At 53.4% G+C, this 23,561-nt stretch overlaps 1 protein-coding gene across 1 annotated transcript in view; it reads right to left on the minus strand.

The window, feature by feature from the left end:
• The window catches only part of RNF213 (ring finger protein 213), a 107,094-nt gene that overhangs the window by 36,477 nt on the left and 47,056 nt on the right, over window positions 1-23,561 (minus strand). Inside the window, exons 28-45 of the mRNA XM_006886327.1 lie at window positions 23,341-23,534; window positions 22,362-22,517; window positions 18,224-21,814; window positions 16,595-16,731; window positions 15,896-15,991; window positions 15,011-15,129; window positions 14,150-14,275; window positions 13,656-13,762; window positions 13,044-13,200; window positions 12,682-12,817; window positions 10,742-10,933; window positions 6,421-6,557; window positions 5,209-5,363; window positions 4,842-5,054; window positions 4,189-4,370; window positions 3,471-3,591; window positions 600-700; window positions 114-296 (exon numbers count right to left, since the gene is read on the minus strand). Of these exons, the coding sequence (XP_006886389.1) occupies window positions 114-296; window positions 600-700; window positions 3,471-3,591; window positions 4,189-4,370; window positions 4,842-5,054; window positions 5,209-5,363; window positions 6,421-6,557; window positions 10,742-10,933; window positions 12,682-12,817; window positions 13,044-13,200; window positions 13,656-13,762; window positions 14,150-14,275; window positions 15,011-15,129; window positions 15,896-15,991; window positions 16,595-16,731; window positions 18,224-21,814; window positions 22,362-22,517; window positions 23,341-23,534 (6,103 nt within the window). The remainder of the gene's footprint in view (window positions 1-113; window positions 297-599; window positions 701-3,470; window positions 3,592-4,188; window positions 4,371-4,841; window positions 5,055-5,208; window positions 5,364-6,420; window positions 6,558-10,741; window positions 10,934-12,681; window positions 12,818-13,043; window positions 13,201-13,655; window positions 13,763-14,149; window positions 14,276-15,010; window positions 15,130-15,895; window positions 15,992-16,594; window positions 16,732-18,223; window positions 21,815-22,361; window positions 22,518-23,340; window positions 23,535-23,561) is intronic.

Genomic DNA, 23,561 nt, shown 5'->3' on the forward strand with positions numbered 1-23,561 from the left:
TACCTCCTCTGAAAACCTGCTGGAGGGTCAGCTGTGACGTGGTTCTGACTCAATGGTCCCCAACAACACACATAAGGATGCAACGATGCTTTCGCAGGAGAAAGGGTTTTTACCTGTGCTCTTGGGAAACAGTGAGAGAGAAGTCCTCCGGCAAGTCGGTTAAGCAGGAGGGACATCTCATCTCTCCCAGGATGAGCCTGGCTTTAATGCAGCCATGGCAGAACACGTGGTCACAGGGCAGGCACACAGGGTCCCGTGCATCTGCCAGGCAGCTGGGGCACGGCTGAACTTCAAGCCTAGGACCCAAGAAGGTGGTGGGGATCAGTCCTGGAGCAAAGAAGTTGGCTATGAAAACAAAAAAACATAGGGAGCTCTGGTGGCCTAGTGGCAAGAAGCTGTGCTGTGATCCCGAAGGCATGCGGTTCAAATCCACCAGATACTCCACCGGAGAAGGAGGGGCAATCTCCTCCTGTGCCACTCGGATCCAATTCGATGGTAGACAATAATGGGGGGAAAATCAACAACAAAAATAATCCCCACAAAACTAAAAATGTAAGCAGACCACAAGTCTCCTGTCTGGATGGAGCCGGACACTTTACCTGGAGAAGGTCTTGCTGGCGTGGTCCTTACATTTACGGAGAGTGGTCATTATGGCTGCAAAAGGCCTGTGGCTCTTGATGTCGGAGTTGTCTTCTAGACACTGAATGGAAAAGGGAGCAAGGAGAATTCTCACCAGTGTGTAGGGCAGAGGTTGGTGGGGTTAGGTGCACACCTCCCCGAGGTGGACGCATGCCTCTGGGGGGGGTGTGTGTGTGCGTTTCCCCGAGGTGCACATCTCCCTGGGGTGCAGAGGAGGCAGGCCCACGCCCTCCTGTGTGCTAGCTGGGCAGAGCTCTTCAGGCTTCTGCACTATAGCTTGTTGTTGTTGTTGTTGTTATGTGCCATCGAGTCGCCTGCGACTCATAGCGACCCCTGTGTACAACAGCCCTTAGCCCTGCTCTGTCCTGTGCCAATCTCACTGTCTCCAACACACCCACCCCCATTACCCCAGTCACTGAATCAATCCACCTCATCGAGGCTCTTCCCCTCCTGCACTGTCCCTCCACCCTCCCAAGCATGACGTCCCTCTCCAAGGACTGGTCCCTCCTTTCAACATGTCCAAAGTATGTCAGATGAAGCTTCAGAATCCTTGCCTCAAGGAACAGCCTGGCTTCACCCTCTCCAGGACACAATTGTTTCCTAGCAGTCTATGGTATATTCAATACTCCAACACCACAGCTCAAAGAGAATTGTGCTACAGGTAGTGGGGTGAAACCTTCTGGGCTATTTTTAAGAGTTCCTTTACTTCGGAACGCTTGTCTCCGATTATACAGCTTTTTGGGAGTGGGATGAAATTCTTAGCTTCTGATTTTTATCCTTTTTCTTGTTCTTTTAAGGTCCCTCCCAGCTCTACACAGTGATATACTAGAATGTTTGCTTTATTTCTTAAAGGTCTGAAACAGCAGATACAGTCAGAGCTGCACCACCCACCCCTTGATGGCTTCTCCGTTCCTTATCCCACCAGAGGTACTTACTGTACTAGGTCTGCTTGGCTACTAGAGTTTATCTGTGTGCTGCTTACATAATGTGTTGTTTTGTGTGCTTTGGAACCTCAGATCAGGAAGTCCTTCTAAGAGGTTTAGGCAATTTGTTTATTTCCTCGGTTGGTGTAGTGTTTGCTCATTCCTGCTGACTGCTGCACGGTTCCCAATGATAGCTGTTGTTGCGAGGTGGTGTTAGCTGCTGATTACAGCTTATGGTGAACACACGGGATCCTGTGCTGCCCTGCACCGTCCTCCCGACTTCTCACCGCTCAAGCCCACTGTTCAAGTCACAGCGTTAATGCATCTTGTTAAAGGTCTTCCTCTCCTTCGCGGACCGCCCTCTTCCCAGCAGGCTGTCTGTTTCTGAGGACTGGCTCCTTCTAACATGTTCAGTCTGCGAGGTGGCATCTCCTCTGCCTCCACAGTGCACCCTGGCTGCCCGCCTCCAGGCAGGTCTGTCTGTTCCAGGGCACCCGTGGGACCTCGGCTACTCTTCACAGCACGAGCCACGGGCGTGGCTGCCTCCGCCTTCCTGACCTGGTGTCCAGCTCACACTTGATGCCTGTTAGTGGGTGAAAATGCTTCCCGGCTTTACAAACCATTCTACCCAACAGTCTCGTTTGTCTCCTTGAGGCCAAACAGGAAGTTTCTGTAACGTGTGTATTTAGGATAAAGCGCCAGTTTTAGGGAACGCACGTTTTCAAAGTCCAGGAGAGTAGTACGTTTGAGGAGTTGTCGTCAGGAGCCGCCAAGCTGCCTCCAACTCAGCAACCTCACACACAACACAGAAGGCGCCTGAGCCACGCTGTGGCTGAGCCGACATCCGCTGGGGGTTTCCTGTCACATGCACCCCTCGGCGGCATCAAGGATCTCTGGGGCACAGTGTGGAACGCTGACACTTCGACTCCCGCGGTGGCCCTGTGAGAGCAGCTAGGGCAGTTTCCGCCTGTAAAGACTTACAGCCTCGGACCCGCAGTGGACAACGGTCATGAGCGCGCTGGCTCGATGGCTCAGGCGGGAAAGGGCGAGAGGGCGGCACCAGCGTGTTTACCAGCGGTAGATTATTGTCCGAATTATGAATTGTTCTGTACCTTTTGACATTATCTTGCAGTTTATCTTTTGGTCTGTTGTGTAATAACAGTGTACGTGCTGACCATCCTCCTGTACTAATTCATACCACTTTCTCATCGTCCTTAATAAGTGTCAATCTGGACTTTGCTTGTTGGGCTCAAACAAGGAAGAACTCTGTAGCTGGCATGCAAGTGTGAGGCCCTGGGGGCCAGGGAGGAGAGGGCACCTTCTACTGAAGGAGGGGGCAGCAGGGAGAGATGGTGATTTCTGCCAGGTGTCGTCCTGTCCCTTCCCGAGCTGCACACGGGCATCTCCGGGCAGAGGCAGGACGGAGCTATTCCCCTGCTGTGCTCTTTATTTTATTTTCAATTTCAGTGAACATCTACAGATATTTGGGGGTGTTTTTAAGTCCACACCCTGAGCATTCTCTGGCTTCCTGTCTTCTTGACCATGGCAGTGGTGGCAATTTCAGGGAATGACTCTCGGAGTTCAGCTGGGGCTGTGCCTCCTGCCTTGAAATCATCTCATTCCCAGCAAGGACCTTTTCTGCATCTACTAGGAGGAGAGCCTATTCCTGCCGCTGAGCCCTAAAGGGCTGGTCTCTGATTAACAACCAGGACGAGCGTGGACTTACACACTGAAAACCGTAATGACCTCTGTACCTGTGATGCGGCCACGCTGCTCTGCACTTCGGACACCTCTGCCTGCAGCCCGAGGGAGCCATGCAAGGCTGCAGAGATGAGTTCTGTCTCCCCGCCTCTCCTCTCAGACGGGGCAGAGCAGTGGACCCGTGGAGACAGGTGAGCAGGCACTCACCTTGTTGAGGGAGATGGTGTAATCGGTCACCAACGCGCGCAGCTCAGCACTCTGACCCTCTGTCCCCAGCAGCACATGCTCCACAAAGAGGGCAACGGAGAATATCCTGTTCCACTGTGTCCTGTGGGGGGACAGAGCCCGAGGGCACAGCAGAATGAAGGAGACAGAACGCAAGGGCACAGTGGAGTGGGCACAGTGGAGTCGGGGGACAGAGAATGAGGGCACAGTGAAGTGTGGACAGAGGGTAGGCACAATGGAGTAAGAAGACAGAGCCCGAGGGCACAGTGGAGTGGGCATAGCAGCAGGTGTCCTGACTGGGCAGCAAAACACAGCAGGATCAGGGTCAAGTGCAGAGGGTGGGAGGAGACCTGCCCCTAGCCCGGGATACCTATCATGCTCTCTCTTCTCCCCAGGACATGCGGCCACACACTGAGGGGCATGTGCCCAGTGCCTTCACCCACTGCAGCCCTGTGCCCAGTGGTCTGCCCCTTCCTGAGAGTACAGCTCAGGGATCACTTCCCAGGGAGAGTGACCTTTGCTCCTGGCCCCTCGCACACCCCCTGCCCTACTTGTCTGTCTGTCTTTCTGGGTGTCCATTACACAGTGGTCCTGAAGGTACAGCTCCCCACTCCTCTGTGCCCCTGGCATTGCTCTGCAGAGAGCAGGAGCGAGGACAGAAGGAGCGAGGACGGGGAAGCCCTCCTGGGGCAGGCCTCACCTGAGCTCCCTGACCAGGGCGGTGACCATGCTCCCACAGCCTTGCACGAGCCCCTCGGAACACAGCAGCTCCAGGGGCGTGGACAGGCTCTTCACTGTCTGCAGCCAGGCTTGGGGGCTGGGCTGCAGGAGGTGCCTGGTCAGCATCTCAGCACATGCCACGGCGGCATTTACGTCCAGCGTCTATAGAGACGGACAGAGAATAGGCAGTGAGCCAGGGGCCAGTGCCCACGCACTGAAACCAGAGGCCCTGCTGTTAGCGTTGGTGCTCTCGGCTCCAGACTCAGGACGTGCGTGTTCACTGTCTTGGGATATGGGATGTGTTAGCTGACGTGGAATGTTCTTGATGTTTCTGAATGACATGAAGGCTATGTCCTAGGACCAAGTCTCCCACTGAGGCCTGGCCATACAAGCTTATCCCTGGCGGGTGGACCACTGAGCAAAAAAGGTTGGTAGTTCAAACCCACCCAGAGGTGCCATGAAAGCCTGGTGTCCTGCTCCCGGAAGGTTACTGCCAAGAAAGCTCCCCAGAGCTCAGCCCCCTCACCCCTACCCACCACGGGGCCACCACGAGATGGACTGTGCTCAGTGCCAGGGCTTGGGAGATGCCTTGCCCTCCGGGAAGCCCCGAGTTCATTCTCCAAGGGGCCCTACCATCTCACACTCCAACAGGCCTCGAGTTTGCACTGCTTCCTCCAGGATGCCTAGAACTTGGGGACAGACAGTCAGGATCCTGGAGAAGTTCTGCAGCCGGTTCCTAAAGCTCTGAAAAGCAAGGTGCACCCATGACAGGGACACCCCTTTCTCCGGCCTTCGTGACGCCGCTTTCAGCTGGCAGACACAGGACCACAGGGCCATCTGTAGAAACTGGAGGAGAAGAAGCTCTCAGTTCACACTGTCACTCAGAAAATGGTATTTTCCCTGTGTGCATCCAGTCCGCAGGACACAGCGTCAGCCTGGCCCTGCGTGCGTCCAGTCCGCAGGACACAGCGTCAGCCTGGCCCTAGCAGGTCATGCTCACCCTCAGCTCCTCACTGCTGGACACGCTCATGGTCAAGCGAAGGAAGTCCTCCAGGTACCAGTGCAGGAGTATTTGTTGCTGCTGGCCGCTGAGCTCAGCAAGAAACCTTCCCAGGGGAGTCTGCTCGAAGATCTCCACCAGCTTCTCCGAGTGCCCTGTAGACGGACGGGGAGAGGGGCTCATGGAGGAGTCCGGGGAGAGGGGCTCAGGGAGGACTCCGGGGAGAGGGGCTCAGAGAGGACTCCAGGGGCTCAGGGAGGAGTCCGAGCCTCAGCCCTGCCTTCCCTCAGCAGGGCTCTTCCTGGCCCCTGAGGTTCTGCTGACAGCAGCTCACAAGAGAATCAAAGGGAGCCCCTCATTGTCTAGGTCCTTAAGACATTTTCCAAGTGTGATTGTAGAAATCCACAAGATCAGCATTAACTTTTGGATAAAACAGGCCAGGTTCCCGTTGCACATTTATTATGTCATAACCTGTTTCTGAAACCAAGGATGCAAGTGATCTGGGAATGGGCGAGCCTGGGTTGTGACTGTGAGATGCACAAACCAGAAACACCTGTTTTCTAGAGGGGGTGTGGGCCCCAGGTTCCCCGCTGCCGGGTAAGGTCAGGTGTGGCCCTGACGCCATTCAGATGAGAACCCGCTGCAGGCTGCTCAGAAGAGGTAACGGTGCTTGTCCCTGGGGAAGGAAGTCCCCCGTGGCGACCACGGCTTATGTTTGAAGGAAGACTTTTCCCCAAATTCTTTTATCACTGGGTTTCCTCAACAGTGGGGCCAAGTGCTGGGTCTGGGTGAGTCCCAGGGAACCTGAACAGCTCTGCTGGGGGCAGGGGGGTCCTCGACTCTAGTCCTGCAGGTGCCGAGAAAGGGCCCACTAGGGACCCTACCTGGCCTGCCACCTCTCCTTTCAAGAGCCTCAGATCGAGAATGGTCAGCTGAGGGCAGAAACAGTCTCTTCCTGCCCGACATGCCTCGCTTTACAACATCAGTGATCCCCACGTCACTCAGCTCATGGAGCCCCTTGGCCATGTGACGTCCAGGCTTCTGACCCCTGCCGAAGACTTTCAGTCCTTCAGCAGAGAATCCAGACTAAGACTTCATACACTTGGAGCAGGTCAGAAGCATGGCGGCTGTTCGTCTGTGGGGTTAAGAGAAGCCCACCCCCAAGCGCGCGGAAGCGGACTGTGCCGCCCGTCCGCCTGGAGGCAGCCTCACCTTCGGCACCTGTGATGTACTGGGCCTGGGCCCACAGCTCCTCCAGGTAGTCGCTGATCCGCCAGCTAAACGGGACGCTGGTCACGGCACACTTCATCTCATTGTGGACCACGACATAGGCCACCTCGTTCCTGGACCTGAAGCAGCCAAATGGGCTCATGAGTATGGCTCTGGGACGTCCCTCGAGAAGGACAAGACCCGACACTGACACCATTCCTCTCCGTCTTCACAAGCGAGGAGCTTTCGGGACCCCAGAGCCGGCCTATGTGGCTACTCGGTCAGGCTGCTGAGGTAAAGGTCTGCACGTCCTTTATAACCAACCAGTGGAGGCAGCACAGGCGTCTGGGGTAGACCCGGGCTTCCCAGCACCTGTGCTTGGCGGTGCCATCCTGCAGGTTTCTACTCATGGCGGCTCTACCCTACACAGAACTGCCCCCCTCCCAGGGGCGGAGCTCTAGGGAGCAGACTGCCAAGTCTTCCTCTGAAGAGCTGTGGAGTGGATTCAAACCACCAACCCCTTAGCTGGCAGCCACGCATTTAACCCCTGTGCCCCAGCGCTGACTCCAGTGCCTCAGCTCACTGTCCCATCTGCCTGCCTTCGGAGCGGTGCCTTCCTGATGGCTCCTCCACTCATGACCCTCAGTAGGGCCTTGTCTCCCAGATGCCCCCACGAGCACTTCTGAAGACCACTTGCTTAGATGTTCTTTCAACAACCTGCACCCCAGAGCAGACACCCTCTGGGGCCCAAACAGAAAACGTCCACGAGCCCAGCTAACCCGAGTCCACTGGGTCCTGCTCAGGGCCAGGCTGCCTGGTAACCCCTCTGGAGTGAGGAATGTGGCGCAGAGCCACGTGGCTTCCTAGGTGAAGCTGCTCATTCTGCTCTGAGCACTGGGTGCTCTAAACGTGGGGAAACTGAAGGGCAAGAGGGAACCTCAATGTCTCAGAACTTCCCTAAATGCTCCTTTGCAATGTAAGGCCACAGTCCTTAATGCTGCAAAAAGAATAGACTTACATGTGAGTCTCTAAGAGAGGCAAGATTCAGAACAAGGAAATCAGCCACATTACAAAGAGGAGTGCAACAAAATGGGACCACCACAGAAAGGAGCACCCCGAAACCCCAACAGTGTGACGAGGAAACCACCTATGAGGTCCGGGGGGAGGGCGGGCACGGGGGGAGGGCGGGCACACGGGGAGGGCGGGCAGGGCATAACCATAGGGTCGCACAATTTGATGGGTGGAGCGAGTTAAGGAAATGGGAAAGGTCAGGTGTGAAAAACAATGTACACGAACTTTGTAAGTAAACCAGTATAAAATAAAAAAAAATTATACTAAAAACAACAACAAACCTCTATCAGTAATTGCACTGAATGTAAATGGATTCCAGTGTACCAGTCAAGAAAAATGATAACAGAATGGACAAGAAAACATGACTCACCCGTATGCTGTCTGCAAGAAACACACCTTACATACAAACACAAAGACAGGGAGTGGACGGGAGACCACCAGACAACAAGCACTCAAAGAGTACAGGAGTACGTCAACCAGTACCAAAAAAATCCTAATTAAAAAGAAAAAGGACAGGACTGGCAGTAGTAATATTTGACAGAACAGATGCAAAGGAAAAATCAGCATAAGAGAAGGAAGAGCATGATGAAATCAGAAAGCATCAACTAAACAAGAGGCTGAGCCTCAAGACACAGACTATAGTCAATGCCATCTCAACATCAAGAAGGCAAAAAGTGGTGAGCTCTGGTGGCTTAGTGGCAGGAAACTGCACTGCAATCCCAGAGGTACGCAGTTCAAATCCACCAGATGCTCTGCTGAAGGAGGAACAATCGCCTCCTGTACCAGTCAGATCCAATTTGACGGTACACACATAAAATGAATGAATGAATGAATATTATCTTAAAAAAAAGGCAAAAAGTCCTCCCCACTGGACCACTAGGCAGCATCATGATAGACAGAAGAAAGGTTGAAACTGTCAACGACTTCTTCCTACTTAAATCCACAATCAACACCCTTGATAACAGCAATCAGGAGATCAGAGGATGTATTATAAGCCCCTGGCAGAGATTTCTCCAGATTCCTGAGGAGCATTGATGTCGGTGTGAAGACTAACGTGCTCCTGATTCAAGCCTGGGCTTTTCAATGATGCATCTGAGATCCAGACAGTGAATAAGGGTTACAGAAGAATCCACGGCCATGAGCACCGTGATAGAGAAGAGCTCTGAAGATCCCAAGGACTGTCAAGCCCAACCGGAGATGTCTTGGGAGGAGTGCAGCCAGAGGGCTCCTTGGAGGCAAGGATGATGGCACTTGTCTCACATATTGTGGCTCTATTGTTAAGAGAGGCTGTTCCTTAGAAAAGGACATCACGCTTGACAAAACAGAGGCCTGGTGAGACAGAGGAAGACCCTCAGCCAGGTGGACCGACAGTGACTGCCGCGATGGGCTCACGTGTGTCAGAGATGATGAGGACAGCACAGAATGGGACAGGGTTCAGATCTGTCGTTCACAGGGCCGCTGTGAGTCATGCTGAACTTGACAGCACCTAACAACAACAACTGCAAAAGCTCAAAGAGACCTACATAAATAAACAAACAGTGCTTCGTGGACAGGAAGACTTAACATGAAAATGTCACAGCTATCAAGTGCAATCCGCAAATACAGTTCCACTCTCTCCAGATACGTCAGCATTTTCCAAAGAGACTGGGAAAGTAACCACCAACTTCTTATGGGAAGAAAAACGACCCTGGATAGTAAAGTGATGCTGGAGAAGAGAGACTACGGGTAGGCCTGACAACTCCTGACCTTGGAACAAGCCATGGTAATCACAACCACTTGAGACTGATACAGCGGCAGGTACATAAACCAAGAGAATAGACTTGAGAACCCAGAAATAAATCCTTCTGTCTATGGTTAAGAGATGATCTTTGACAAGAGGTAAAATTCAGTAAGTGGGGAAAATACCTCTTTAATAAATAGTGCTGGCAAAACTGGGTATCTACTTAAAGAAAATGAAATCAAGACCTCACGTCACACTCACACTATACACAGACTAACTCAAGGACCTAGACATGACCTTAAACTGTAAATATCCATAAGGAAAACCCTGGGCAAATGAGGAGCTCCGGTCTCTGATCTAACTCTCAAACAGAAAATGCACCCTCAGCAAATGATAACCAGATCATCAAGATACACTAAAAAAAAAAATCAAGCTCTGTGAACATCAAAGGATTTCTTCAAAAGAGTAGAAACAGAACCTACGGGCTAGGAGAAATATTTAACAATGATCTATCTGAAAAGAAACTAATCATCTCTACAACATATAGAAAATGTCAGCACCTTAACAAGTAAAAGGCAATCCAACTACAAAATGAGCAGAGGCCATGAAAAGATACTTCACCAGGGAAGACCTTCAGATGGCCAACACACACATGAAGAATCAGCTAGTCTGATGAAGGTCATTAGCTATGTGAGAGATGGAAATCAAAACAATAAGGAAATACCATCTCATAGCAAAGTTCAATAAAACAACAAATGCTGGCAAGGGTGTGGAGAAAATAGAATTTTCCTAGTCTGCTGGTGGGAACAGGAAATGGTGCAACTACTATAGAAGGCCATTTGATGCTTCCTTAAAATATTAGAAACAAGAGTTGATCCGGCAATTCTACTAGCTATATATCCCAAAGCAATAAGAGTTGTCAGAACAGATGTATGCATTCTCATGATCACCGCAACGCTACTGACAAGAGTGAGGAGATACAAACACCCAAGAACGTAAAGAAATCACACAGTGGAATACTGTGCAATGCTGAAACATATCAAAGAATTCACGAAACACTGCATGGTGCGGATGCATCTAGAGGATATTACACTAAGTGAAATCAGTCGGTCAAGAAAGGACACATACTTACAGATGATCACCGCTATAAAAAGCTAAAGAAGGGTGTACACAGAGAGGGGTCATTACCAGGGACGAGAAGAGAGGGAGGGGGAATCAGTAAATAAATAGTAGGCACATTATAACAGAATGACCAGCACGATATCACTAAAAAAGGAAGGACAGAGCTACAAAAAAGATGACCGGAAATCAGAATACAAAGAAGTGTGGTGAGGGTGATTACATGTGGGTACTGAAATTAGCATTACTAATTTGTGCATGAATGGTAGAAGGAAAAATTAATTTGTAAACACTCGCTCAAAACACAATATAGTAAAAAAAAAAACCAATAAATTAGAGACCTATGTTTCATCAAATACTTAGAGGATCCCAGGAATTTTTTCCCCCTTCCATAAAAGAAAGTCTTCCATTCACCTTGTGTCATTCATCTGAGGAAGAATGTTGAGAAGTTTAATGTCACTGAAAATAAACATCCAAAGGTCTCTTGCCCAGGGTGGAAAATCTGGGTTGGCCAGTAGCTCAAGGTTGCCATCTCTGTCAATGAAAGATATCATCTGGGCCAGGAGAGGAGTCACTGCATTCTGGACCCGTTTCCAAATGGTATGCCTGCAGCATATGGGAGAGAGAGGCTCCATTATAGCTACAGAGTAATCATGATAGGGTAGCGCTGTTACAGTGTAACCTCGGAGAGAGAGCACCCGTTACAGTGTAATCAAGGTAGAATTCCTGCAGAGAGAGCTCCAGTGTAATAAAGGTAGAATTTCTGCTATCTTCCATATATAGCCCTCCCTAAGGGGTCACTTGTCACAAAACACATCATCTTGTGATTGCCAACGAAAACCATGGTAATCAAAACTTTTTATCACTTTGAAGTACTTGAAAAGACACTCAGAAATGAAAATGTCTAAGATTAGAGGCAGAACTAGATTTTGGGCCAGAACTCTACTGAACTGCAGCTGGTTTGTTTAAAATGCTTTGTGAGAGGGCAGGTCACCCACACTCGCTCTCCTTGGTGCTGGGAGTGAACTGGCTCTTAGCTGACCTTCAGGCAACTTCTCAGAGGCTATGACTCAGGCAGAGGACATGGTCCATCTTTTCCCCACAGAGCAGCTGATGGATTAGAACTACTCGCCTTTGCATTGGCAGTACAGCTTCTTAACTCACCAGGCAGCCAGAGCTCCCTGAATAGACAGTGGTGATTACATTTACCTGGAAAGTACGTGCCATTTTAAGGGGGGGGGGGGACAGTTGTGGATAGAAAATACTAAAGTAGAGGAGACTCAGAATCAAGTACACAAGAAAGCTCGCTCATCTAGAGCTCGGCTATGCTGTTCACTAGAGGTGAACATTCCTAACTCCAGGTGGAACAATGGGTAACATGTCACATTGCTAGCGTAAGGTTGGTGGTTCAAGTCTGCTAGACACTCCACAGGATGAAGATGCCCGGTCCCCTCCCGTCAAGATTCACAACTCAGAACCTGATGGAAGGTCCCCCTTCGTGTCAGAATTGACCCGGTTTCCAGGGGGGTGGGTTTGTCGCTTCTGCTAACTGCTTGAACTAACAGCGTCATGCCATTCAACAGGCGGGCAACAGCAGGGAAGGCTGAAGACGTGGAGTTTTCCAAGTCTAGGCAAATCCCGTTCACCTCACCAAGGGAAAGGAAAAGAATTCCAGGCTGATCCAACCAGACCTTTTCAGATTCCCTCAGCAGGTATGCTTAGGAAAGAGACGGTGGGGGGTGTGGGGGAGTGGAAGCCGGACTCCTGTGTAATAAACACGTTCCATTCCAGGGTGGCGCTCCCCTCCTGCTGACAGAGCAGACTCAGGTCCCAGTCAGAGAAGCTGGCCCCTGGCAGGGCCTCGAAGAGCGAGTGAACTTCTTCTTAGCGACGAGAACCAGAGATTGGAGAAGAGACCACCCACCAGAGAGTGGACCCTGCAGGGGGAGTCACTGCAGTCCATCTTCCTTCAGGGTGAACGACCCAGGCTTTGCAGAGAACAGAGCACAGGTGACGGAGGGACTCTCCTGGGTCCCCTCTCACAGCAGGCCTGGGAGGGCATCCCAGTCAGTGGTTTACACCAAGACAGTGAGTACTGACCCTCATCCAAGACACAAGCCTTCTTTGTTTTAGTTAAGAAAGTGGAGCTAAGCATAGAGACCCTCAGGGGTCACTGTCAGATCTATACTGGGCTCTTTCTGGGGGAAACATCTACAAAGCTCTGATTCACTGAGCGTTGTACAGAGAGGGGGTCCCCACACTCCCCAGGACAGAACTGGGGGGATGGAGCAGGCAGCTGCCTGTCTGCCACCCCCCACCCCCGAAGCCCTCCCTGACTCCTCTCAGCCCAGTACCTGAAGGTGCCCGCCTCCTGGAGGGCGTTCTCATTGGAGGCCTCCCGCACCACCCACTCCTTCGCGTTGAACATGCTGCTCTCTTGTCTCTTCAACAGAAGATACAGGTGCTTCTTGCAGACCCTTAAGAAAGAGGCTGTGAAGACAGAGGGATCTGTCAGCCGAGCCCGAGGGCGCCGGGTAACAGGCTCGGGAACACCTGCAGAGACACCCCATCAACAGAGGGCAGCCCTGGGCCAGGCCAGTTCTAGCACAAAACTTGCACGGATGTTTCTAGACTCCCACCAGGTCAGCTGGGAGCGCTCCCACGACCAAGGAAGAACCCACCTGGGGAGGGGTGGGAGAAAGGGCAAGGACGGTACCCCTGAAATCCTCCTCCGGGTCCAGGAGGCCGAGCAGGATCTCCACCCTCCTCATGTTGCGCGTGCCCTGGTTCTGGTCCCTGAGCATCCCCACCGCGCCCTGCACGCAGCTCCGCAGCAGCCTGGTGGTGTCCAGGGTCTGGGTACACGGGGCAGCCTGCAGGAGGGCGTCGCCGTCAGCATTCAGGAAGCGTGGGCAACCTGCGGACCCCACCAGCTGCCCCCACCGCTCTGCCCATGCCTACTATGACCAAGTACAGCGCGGATGCCTGGCAGAGATGCCAGCACTTATCCAGCTCTAACCCCAAAGGGGCCCTGGTGGCTCAGTGGTTAAGCACTCAATTGCTATCAAGGACTATGGCATCTGCCAGTGTCCTCGGGAGGGAAGGCCTCCCTGCTAGCCTGTCCTGCAGGGTCAAGGAGTCACGATTGTCCCGACGGTGCAGGTGCCATGGACTGACGCTACCTTCACAGCCTGCGGGGTCGGCACCTCCAGCCTTAGCAGCGGGGCACGCGGCCTCCCCCACACAATCAGGGACTGGCCCTGTCCAGGCAGATGGGGCTGGGGGGCAAAGCTAAGGCTCCCGCACTGTAGCATCACCACTGCCTCACCTCTCTGCGTCCTGGCCCAGGGCCCTCACTGCCCGGCGCCTCGGCCATCTCCCCTGGTTCGCTGCTCTCCATTTCCATCTCCTCTTCGCCAATGTGTCTCATCTCAGCTGCAATGGAGGCCAAGAAACTGGGTCACCCCTGAGCCGGTGAGGTCAGTGGCACCAGCAACACTGAGTGGAAGTGGGGCCTAGTGTCAGCGTCCTCCATGGGCCTCAGTGTGGCTCACTGGGTTCACCCTCACTCCTGTCCTGGCTCTGACGCTGGAGCCCAGACAAATGGAACCTATAGTTATGGTCTGGCTGCAGGTCCCTTGACCAGGAGTAAGCACTGTGAAAGCTCAGGGCCAGTCAGGTCAGTTTGGGGAATGCCCAGCTCTCCTGCTGTCGATCCTAGAGCCAGTGGGCACCACGGCTGGTCCTCCTGCTCGCCACCACCCCTCACCGTGCACGTGGCTTCCACCACCTGCATCCCTCAAGACCCACGTCGGGGCTCACCGTCGTCACCAGCCTTGTCCTCCGGCTCGAAGAGCTGACTGATGGAGACGTTCTGCAGCTTGGTGATATCGGCGACCATGACGGTGGACCGGCGGAGGTCGTCGATGTGCACACACTGCCACAGCCCTGTGAGGGGAGCCGTCCAGGCCTCAGTCCCTCCAGGGGGCCCTGCCGCCTGCCCTGCCACCAGTGAGGGGCTTGCGCTCCACCCCACCGCCCCGAGACCACCTGCTCCCAGGAACAGTGTGCACATGGAAACTGGTTTCCGAGTTAAAGGAGCTGACTTGTCCGGCATTCCGGAATAGTCGCTGTTCTTCCATGGCTCTGTGGTTACGCCTGTCACAGCCAACACAGGAAGGGGACCTCGCAAGCCCTGTCAACGCGACTGTTGCTAGAGAGTCAGCTGTTACACTGTTTCTACAATACCAGCTTTCTTATGGAAGACAGAGGATTCGAAGAATGGATTTCTTCTCCCCACAGAAATCTCTTCTCTGCATTTGCCACATCGTAACAGGAGAGGATCTCCCTCCTGCTTTGGCTGTGAGGCAGCAGGTGTAAGCCCAGAGCCACGTGAGAATCGCCAACTCTGTCCCGGTGCCCTGGACAAGTCACTTCCTTTAATTCAGAACCAGCTTCCGCATGAACGCTGTGGAGGAGGCTGGGCTGAGGGGTCAGGGGAGGGTCGCATCTTCTCCCCTGGAAGCTGTAGCACGGGTTTGCAGTAAGTAGTGGTAAGAAACACAGTTGTACCTAAAAAGATTGAGATTACGATTTTAGTTTTCTATTTGCATCGCAAGGGGAGCGTTCTAAGTAATGCAGATTTCACCGAGGTTCCTGGCTTTGCTGTTACTCTGGTCGTACCTCCGTGGAATCCCACGTAGGATGCTCCACTTCCCATCCGGGACAGCTTGGTGAGGAAGTAGACCAAGACACAGCTGTTCTTTCCCTGCATCTTGTTGATTTCATTTACAGCAGAATGCCTAGTTCAAAACAAGTCAACATGATCCACGCTGAGAACTGGGACAGCCAACACGCCCTTCTCACACTCGGTCTAAATAAACTTCACATCTGCACAATCTTTATCTTCTGTCAGAGACGAGTGAGAGTCTTCATCCCGTGGGCTCAGACTGGCTGTGCCCCTCTGCTCTGGGGGGACCATCCTTCATCACCTAGAACACCTCTCTTATATGCCTCGCACTGATGCCATTACAAAGAGTCATTTCAGGACCTGGTGTCCTGTGGGCAGTGCTCTTCCTTCACCCTGCCACCAACCACCGTGTCCCCACTGGGATCTGATCAGTCCCAACACCCAAGCCACGACAGAAAGGGGGTGGAGGAGGACCAGCCGTGCTCCGAAAACCCATGAAACAAGGAAAACCACTTCCACACCACAGGTACCCCTGAAGCTGCAGTGAGAGCAAGGTGTGTACTTCAGAGTGACGGCTCCAAGAACACTCTGCAAACAGAGGCTTCAAGGATATACTCTCTAACCTACGAATACGTTGAATACTTGTAATATATTTACACTTTTTGCCATTAACTACTATGGTATTGTTCTTAGCTGTAACTTTTCAGAAAAGCTTAACTTTCTGTTTTTTTAATCCAGGTTTGAAAACAGAAGAAGGGAGGGCAGGGTTTTTGTTTTCTATTTAGCATACATCGCTCTTCTCGGGGAAGGGATTCTCAGGCACTTCTGGGTGAATCTGGGGTCCCTAAGTAGGTCCCAGAAAAAAGACAGAAACCTACTTGGCTGAGGCAATGAGCTGAGCACCGTGAGGCGTGTCTTCATAGTCTGTCTGAATAATGAGGATTTTACGGCTGGCTGGGCTGGCGAGGCAGTTTCTGAAAAAAGACATGAAACTGTCCACGTGAATTCTCTGCATTAGAAAAGGGTAACGGGACTCCCCGAGGAGATAGGCAGCATTGAGGCCAAAGAGGGAAGTGTGTGGGGAAAGGAGCTCAGAGGACGCACAGGGGGAGGAGGGCACCCCTGTCCTTCACATCTGCCCGCGGCTCGCCGGCCACTCCTGGTGACACCACAGTGGCTATCTCACCAGTCACCCGCTGTCCTGGAGTGACCCTGAACCATGACGACCCTGTACATCGGGGCAGGCGTGTGTTCCCCAAGGCTCTGACGAGCAGACTACCAGGCCTCGCCTCTGCAGCACCTCGTGTGGACCAGAACCACCTGAGGTGGTTAGCGATCAAGTACACACAACTGTGTGTCGCACCAGGGATTCCAGCCATACTCAGAAACCGCATTGCCAGTGGGCTGGGACCCTTCAGCACTGACCCTCCTGTGAGATTTCTGAGGCTGGGAACTGCACGGGAGGCGAGTGCTAGGCTTTCTCCAGAGGAGCTGCTCGTGGATTCAAACTGCCTGCCTCTGGGTTGGCAGCATCACTATCCACCCAGCCACGAGAGCTCAGGAGGTGGGAGCCTCACCTGATGCCCTTGAGGAATGAGTACTCTGTGTCAAACTGTTGCAGCGACAGGATGGTGGGCCGCGGAGCCTGGCCGGCCACCTCAGATTCTAAAACCCCACAGTCATGGCTGGTGAGCAGTCTGGAGAAAGTGGTGATCTGCAAAGTCGGGGAATGAAGGGAGTCCCGTGAGGGTGGTGTGTCACCCCGGACAGGCAGCTGTGTGCCAGCTGTGTGCCAGCGGCCCAGAACGGCAAGCGTCTGGACCCCACACAGCGTGGAAGCGGCAGCACGCAGCTACCAGCCGCTCCGCACCCAGATGCCGTCCCCTGCCTGTAGCCCTCGCGGCCTCCGCCCTGTGGGGTTAGCCGTCAGTGCCCAGTCTGCCCACGTGTCTGCTGTGCCGTCACCACACCGATAGTTCCCCACCCAAGCCCTGGGTCAGAGCTCAGAATCCTACATCCAGCTGCAGGACGCCTGTGTCCAATCACACATCCCAGGCATCAAAACATACCCCAAGGGAAATTTACCACTGCGTTCCCGAATGTGATCATGCCTGGGCTGCCTCCATCTTACCTAACCACAGCACTGGTCCTCAACACGAGACTCCAAGGAATCAGCCTTTGATCCCTCACCCCCCGCTCCCAGATGGAACCAGTTAGAAAGCCCTGCCAAGTGTGGCCCCCTCCTCCACGTCAGATGGTACAGCAGCCCCCCCAACTGCCTGTCAGACTTTCACCAAACTTGCTGTCACTTCTCTCCCTGGCAGCAAGGCCCAGCAAACACAAACACCCCCCAGTCCCTCCTCTCTGGACGGTGGAAACCGAACCACTAGGGCAGCAGACACAGCCCTCCACCAGGCCAGCCGCGACACCTCAGCTCTCAGCACTCACAGCCTTAACTTTGAGTTCCTCCACTCTTTTCTGATGTCCTGCACCTCCCGCCTCGTGTCCCCTCATGGCCTTTGGTTAGGTGAGGCCCTCGGCCCCACTGCCCTCTCCACCACCCTTTGCAGCTCAGCTCAGCTCAGGGGCATCTCCCAGAGGAAGGTACAACCCCACCTGTTCTCTCATCCTTCTGGGCAAAGCACTTCCCTAGGGATGGCGGCAGCCTGTCCCTGGGCTCAAACACACTGAATGTTGGTTACGGCCAAGAGCAGCGCTTGTGGGCTGTCCCATCTGCAGTGCTCTCAGCTCAGTGTGTGCCCTGTAGGCCGTCTGCTGATATACGTGCTGTCTGTACACTGTGCACTGTGTGTACACTGTCTGCACACTGTAGCCAAGCACTGTACAGACCAATCACCTCGCCATCAGCACGTTGGCCTGGACTCCTAGCTGGCCTGCAGCACGTTTGCACGGCTATCCGTCTCCATTGTCCACCTCTGACCCGCTGGCAGATCTGAACCACCAGCCAGGCACTGCCTTGGGGCTTGAAGCCTCACTCCCTACCCACTGGGGCACCAGGGCTGCAGAAGCAGCCACTGGGCAGGAAGTTAAACCATGAAGAGTGCGGCGTCCACTAACGTAACGCGCAGAAGAGCCAAGCACCTCAGTCAGTCATTGGAAAAGTCTCAACAGGAACTCTGAGTTCTGGGTCCCCAGGGATTTCTGACACTTGACTGAAACGGAATAGAGGAAGCAGTGGGGCTGACCTCTGTGAAGGTGGCGTGGCGTCCCGGCTCCACCGCGCGCAGCTGGGCCTGGAGGAAGTCAGCGAAGGAGTTGTGCTGCTGCAGCTCGTAATACTGCTTGGCCAGCGACTGCGCCACGAAGGTCCCCAGCGCGGACGCGCCCAGGCGCACCACCGCGTCCGGCGTGGCACAGCCCAGCAGCACCGCCTGCGCCTCCTGCAGTGACCCTTGGTAGCCGTTTCCGGGCGAGTCCCCGGAGCCCAGCCTTTCGGTGACCTGAAGCACCACAGAGGCACACGTGTCCGAGTGGTAGCCGATGAAGACGCTGGCTGGGTTGTACCTCTGTGTCGTCTGGAACGGGTCTTTCACACGCACGAATTTCTCCACCCACGCCTTGAGCTCTTCCACAATGTTTTTCTGCCACTTCTCCAACACCGTGTTGATGTCCAGATACTGCTTCTCCAGCCGGTTGATGAGGGGAATGGGAAAGTGTGTGTACACAACCTCTTTCTCCTCAATGACGATCAGGCGGAAGTCGGGGTGAACCCTGCACTTGACACGGTGGGTGCCCAGGCCCAGGTCCACGTACTTCTGGCCGCCCAGGTAGACGTAGTACTGGTTGAGCGCGTCGTACAGGCTCTCGTAGAGGCTTCGCAGGTTGAGGAGGACCACCATCTTGCCGGCCTCCATGCAGATCTTCACGCGGTTGATATTCCGGCACACTTGGGTGTACTCTTGGTCCTTGGGGAAACTGGAGCCGAAGATGACCTCTGGCTGCTGGTCCTCGGTGAAGAACTTCTGCTGGAGGATCTGCAGGGCGGCGTAGTTCTGGGTGAGCACCAGCAGGTAGCGGCAGTCGGCCTCGTCGGCCTCCCCACCGGAGCCCTGCGGGCGGCGTCTGTAAATGTTCTCCTGGATCAGCTGCAGGGTGCTGATGTCCTCCGAGCACCTGGCCTCGGGCAGGTGGGCCAGGAAAAGGCCCATGGTGTCGAGGTTGTCCTTGCCACTGAAGTTCCGCAGGATGGCCTGGGTGATGTCTCGCGGGGAGGGCTTCCCGCTGGAAGCACGGGCGGCAGCGAAGACCATTTTGATGAGGCTGTAGTAGTCGCGGAGCCCGAAGAATTCCTTGTCTTGGTTCTTGCACACAGCCTCATAGGCTTTGGCGAAAGGGGCAAAGTACCCTTGGACTCTGTCATGGACTAAGGTGTCTGAGTGGCAAATGCCCTTGGCGCTCTCGATGAGCTCTACCTGGTTGGGACTGCCACGTGACACAAAAATGCCCCGGTTCATCTTGGCGGGGTCCAAGGCCCAGTTAGAAATGCTTATGAAGCCGACCTTCTTATGGGGGCTGGGGTCATCCTCAATGCAGCCGTCTTCCAGCAGCGGGTGCAGCGTCTTCAGGGGCATCTTGGGCGAGTCTTCGGCCAGCCCGACCTCATCCAGCACCACGACAGACACGTACTGCTGCAGGTCCTTGTCCTGCTGGAAGCGTGCGCACTGCCGGAAAGTCCCGATGATGCCCTGCGGGGTCGAGTGCGGGCTGCACTGGAAGGACACCAGGTGGGCCTGCTTCAGGTTCCGGAAGAGCTCGGAGCAGGACGCCGGGCCCTGCATGGCGTCAGCCACGATGGTCTTGGCGAGAGATTTGGAGCTGCCAGGCTTGCCCACTAGGAAGAGAGGGATCCTCAGCTCGATGCAGATGGTCATCATAAAGACATTCTCCTTCAGGGCCAAGTTCTTGGCGATGGTCTGCCTCAGAGACACGCCATTCAGGAAAAGATCCTGTGTCTGAGTGATCACATTCAGGATGACCTTACTGTCATCATAGGGTTTCGGAAGGTACTTGCAGATGGCTTTGCGATACGATTCTTTCTTCTCTAGAGAGGCATGGTAACACACCCCGATGGCCTGCACCAGATAGCAGACGACAGGATCTCTCACCCACTGGTGCTTTAGGACATTTGACCAAGGCAGCTGTGACAGCATTTCACGGTGCTCATGAAACCACGTGAAGACTTTCACACAGCGCTCCACGTCCCGGAGGCTGACAAAGCTGCACTCATTTTCTCTTTTCCGCATGAAGCCCTGAGAGGCAGAGAGCACTTCCGTGATCAGACGAGTCTCGGCTGGCTCCATCTCCAGCGAGTCAACGAGTCTCTGGACAATCTGCTGGATGTAGATCTTTTCAGTGACATCATTCAGTTGTCCAAAGTCCCACACAAGTGGGATGAGGCTGGGTGGCAGGGCATGGACTCGATAGACCAGCTGGCGCAGAGGAATGGAGCCAAGCTTCTCGGTGGTCTCCTCTGCGCTCACTCTGTACCCCAACCCCGCAGCCTCCAGCCGGCAGATCATCTCCCGCGAGTGCTTGCGGTAAGGGTTGCAGGCGGCGATGATGTGCAGCCCACAGTCCTTAGCCAGAGGCTTGCCGTTCACCGTGTGGTCACACAGAACTTCCTTGATACAGCTGATGGCTTCTGTGGTGTTGGCTTCATCAAAGAACAGGATGGTGTCGAGGTGGTGCTGGTGCTTATTGAAGAGAGCAATGCTCTCGGCTTCCCGGACTCTGGAGTAGATCATGTCCGCCGTGGTGCCTCCGTGGACCTTGACCAGGTGAAAGGTTTCTGCCTCAACACCCCCACGCCGCAGGTCGCTAAGGAATTTAATGAGCCGTGTTTTCCCACAGCCGGTTTCTCCCATGATGACCACGGGGATCCCGCACCGGAAGCGCATCTCAATGGCCAGGATCTTCAGCATGTTGTCCGTTGTGAGCTCGTAGGTCTCATCAGGGTCAATGGCCCACTGGATTCCTAAGGCCATGCACAGCCTTTCCAGTTTATCACCTCTGGGCAGCTGGTCAAAGTCAATGTTAAAGGGGACCCGCTGGAGCAGGAGCCCATTGTACAGGTCTGTCCGCATGACGTCCTTCTTAATCACCTTCCCACTCAGGGGATTGATGGCGTCAACACCGTCATTATTGTTCGGCTGGAAATGGAAGCCAATGAACGTCATGGATATGTGATCACTATTGAAGAAAACGTAGGGGTGGGGCTCTGACTCCCATCTCTTCCGCAGAGTGAAAGGGGCCAGATCCTCCTCCCTGACCCCGTCCATGGTGACCATAGGCTTCCCTGGGCTCTGGTCAGAGGTGTTCAGGGTTGGGGTTGCAAAGTCTCTTGCCATAAAGATCATGAAGGTAACCACAAAGTTCTTGAAGCCCCTGAGCGTGTCTGCGGTAAATGCAGGATTACAGAACACAGAGGCCTCACAGTCCCTAAGCTGGTAATTCAGGAAGCGAGCAAAATTCCGGAGCTCTGACCACGAAGGGTTGATCACCCCACAGTAAATCAGGAGGTGCTGGAGGCACTCTTCTGGGGTGTCTTCGACAACACCTTCTTGGTACTGAAACATGTCTAGGTTTTGGTTTTGATAGAATCGTTTTAAATACTGGTACGGTCTCTGGAAGGTCTCACTGCGGAACTCGGTAGGGTCCATGCCGGGGTCTCCGGGGCTGTGGGCAGGGTGCAGACCTATGTCCATCACCTCCTTTGGAGACCTGCATGTGACCTTTGGGAAGATGTCAAGAAAACCAAATTGTGGGGCGCGGGCACCCTGCAGAAGAGAGACATGAAACAAACCAGTTACGACCAAATTTCCTAAGAAGGCTTCTGTGCTCACTGAAGTTGAAAGGGAAAACCCCAAGTGTGGCCCTTCCTGTGACCCCTCTCCGGAGGCCTCACACCCCCGCCCTGCAGGAGCTGCAGCTCCATCTCTCCTAGGAAATGACCTTCCAACCCACTAGCCTTCAGGGCAGTCCACCCACTAAGCATGCATGCTTGTGTAAGTGTCCCGTTCATCAAGAAATCAGTAAGACTAAACCTTCCCGTCTCAGCTGGCAGTCAGAGGATAACCCTTCTCTAGAGTTCACTGCCAAGAGCAGCTGGGATTTCACCCGGACAGAGCAGGAGACTCAGTGCCGACAGGCAAGCTCACGGCACAGTTAATGAACAGACTGTTTCGTTTTCTGCAGCCTGAACTGTGACGTTTCAAGACTGAACTTTCCTTCCCAAGTGGGAGAAATCCCACTCACTGGCTCCCCCACTCCAGTAAGACCTGGAGGAACGAAAACACAGTGGAACCAAGCCTCCTCGGAACATACCAGTTTTGAAGGTCGTTTTGGCAGGGCCGGATTCTCCTCCAGGATTTCAACAATATACAGATGGCATTGATTCCGAAGCCACATTTTCCCGTTGACATCCATTAGATATTGTAAAACCAGGAGTTTGAAAAGAAATTCCCAAATTCCAGACTGTACCTAAAGACACAAACCCGGGATTTTTTTTTTTTTTACTAATTTACAAAATTCTAATACAAATTCAAACAAATTCAATTTCCCTCACCCCCCCACCTATCAAATTGTACAACCCAATGATTAATCCCCTCTTTCCCCTGCACATCCACATCCCTCTGCTCCCAGCCTCTCCCACCTGGATCCTTATACTCATTCTACAATAACAGTCTTATACAATATTTATCCTTGTGGGACTGAGTTAGTTCACTCAGCATAATGCACTCCAGTCCCTCCCAAGTTAGGTAATAATTTACAAAGTTACTATTCCTGCATGCTGCATAGTATTCCATTGTGTGAATGTACCATAATGTCTCAATCCATTCATTTGTGGTTGGACATTTGGGCTGTTTCCACATTCTTACGATGGTGAGTAATGCTGCTATGAACATTGGTATAAGACCCATGATTTTAAGATAGTCACACACTGAAGACCAGCCCCTCAATCCAAAAGACCCTCCTATTAAGTTCTCTAGGAGGACATGAATCTTCGGTACACGTCAAACCGAAACCCTATGCCATCATGTCAGCCTCGACGCACAGTGACCCTCCAGCAGATACGCAAGGCTGGAAATCTTAACAGAAACAGTGTACATCCCCTTTTTTCCTTATAGCAGCTGGTGGATTCAAACCATCAACCTTTTGGCTAGCAGTTCATCCACTATGGGGAACACTATGTTCGTTACCCCCTTGTGTTCCTTTGGGTACCCAAAGAAAGGAAATTCTGTAAACTTTAGGGAGGCATGTTGGGGTGAAGGGCTGCATCTTTCCTGACAGGTGTATCACTTACTGAGGCGGCTACATCCAGGTGGAACACGGCAGGCCGGGCCCGGTGCTTTCTGCGCAGGAACGGCAGGAGGGCACCCAGGACCTGGCTCTCATTCACTTGGGGATCCATCAGTCTGATGACATTGAGAGGAACATTTTCCTCAGAAAATTTCCTCTGGAGTTTTTGATGCAGTCTCTTCACATACAGAGATTTTCCTGTAAAGGTGACATGTGGAAATCAGG

Source organism: Elephantulus edwardii, unplaced genomic scaffold (genome assembly GCF_000299155.1).
Source record: "Elephantulus edwardii isolate Elephantulus edwardi_28Jun2011 unplaced genomic scaffold, EleEdw1.0 scaffold00048, whole genome shotgun sequence".
NCBI classification, from domain to species: Eukaryota; Metazoa; Chordata; class Mammalia; order Macroscelidea; family Macroscelididae; genus Elephantulus; species Elephantulus edwardii.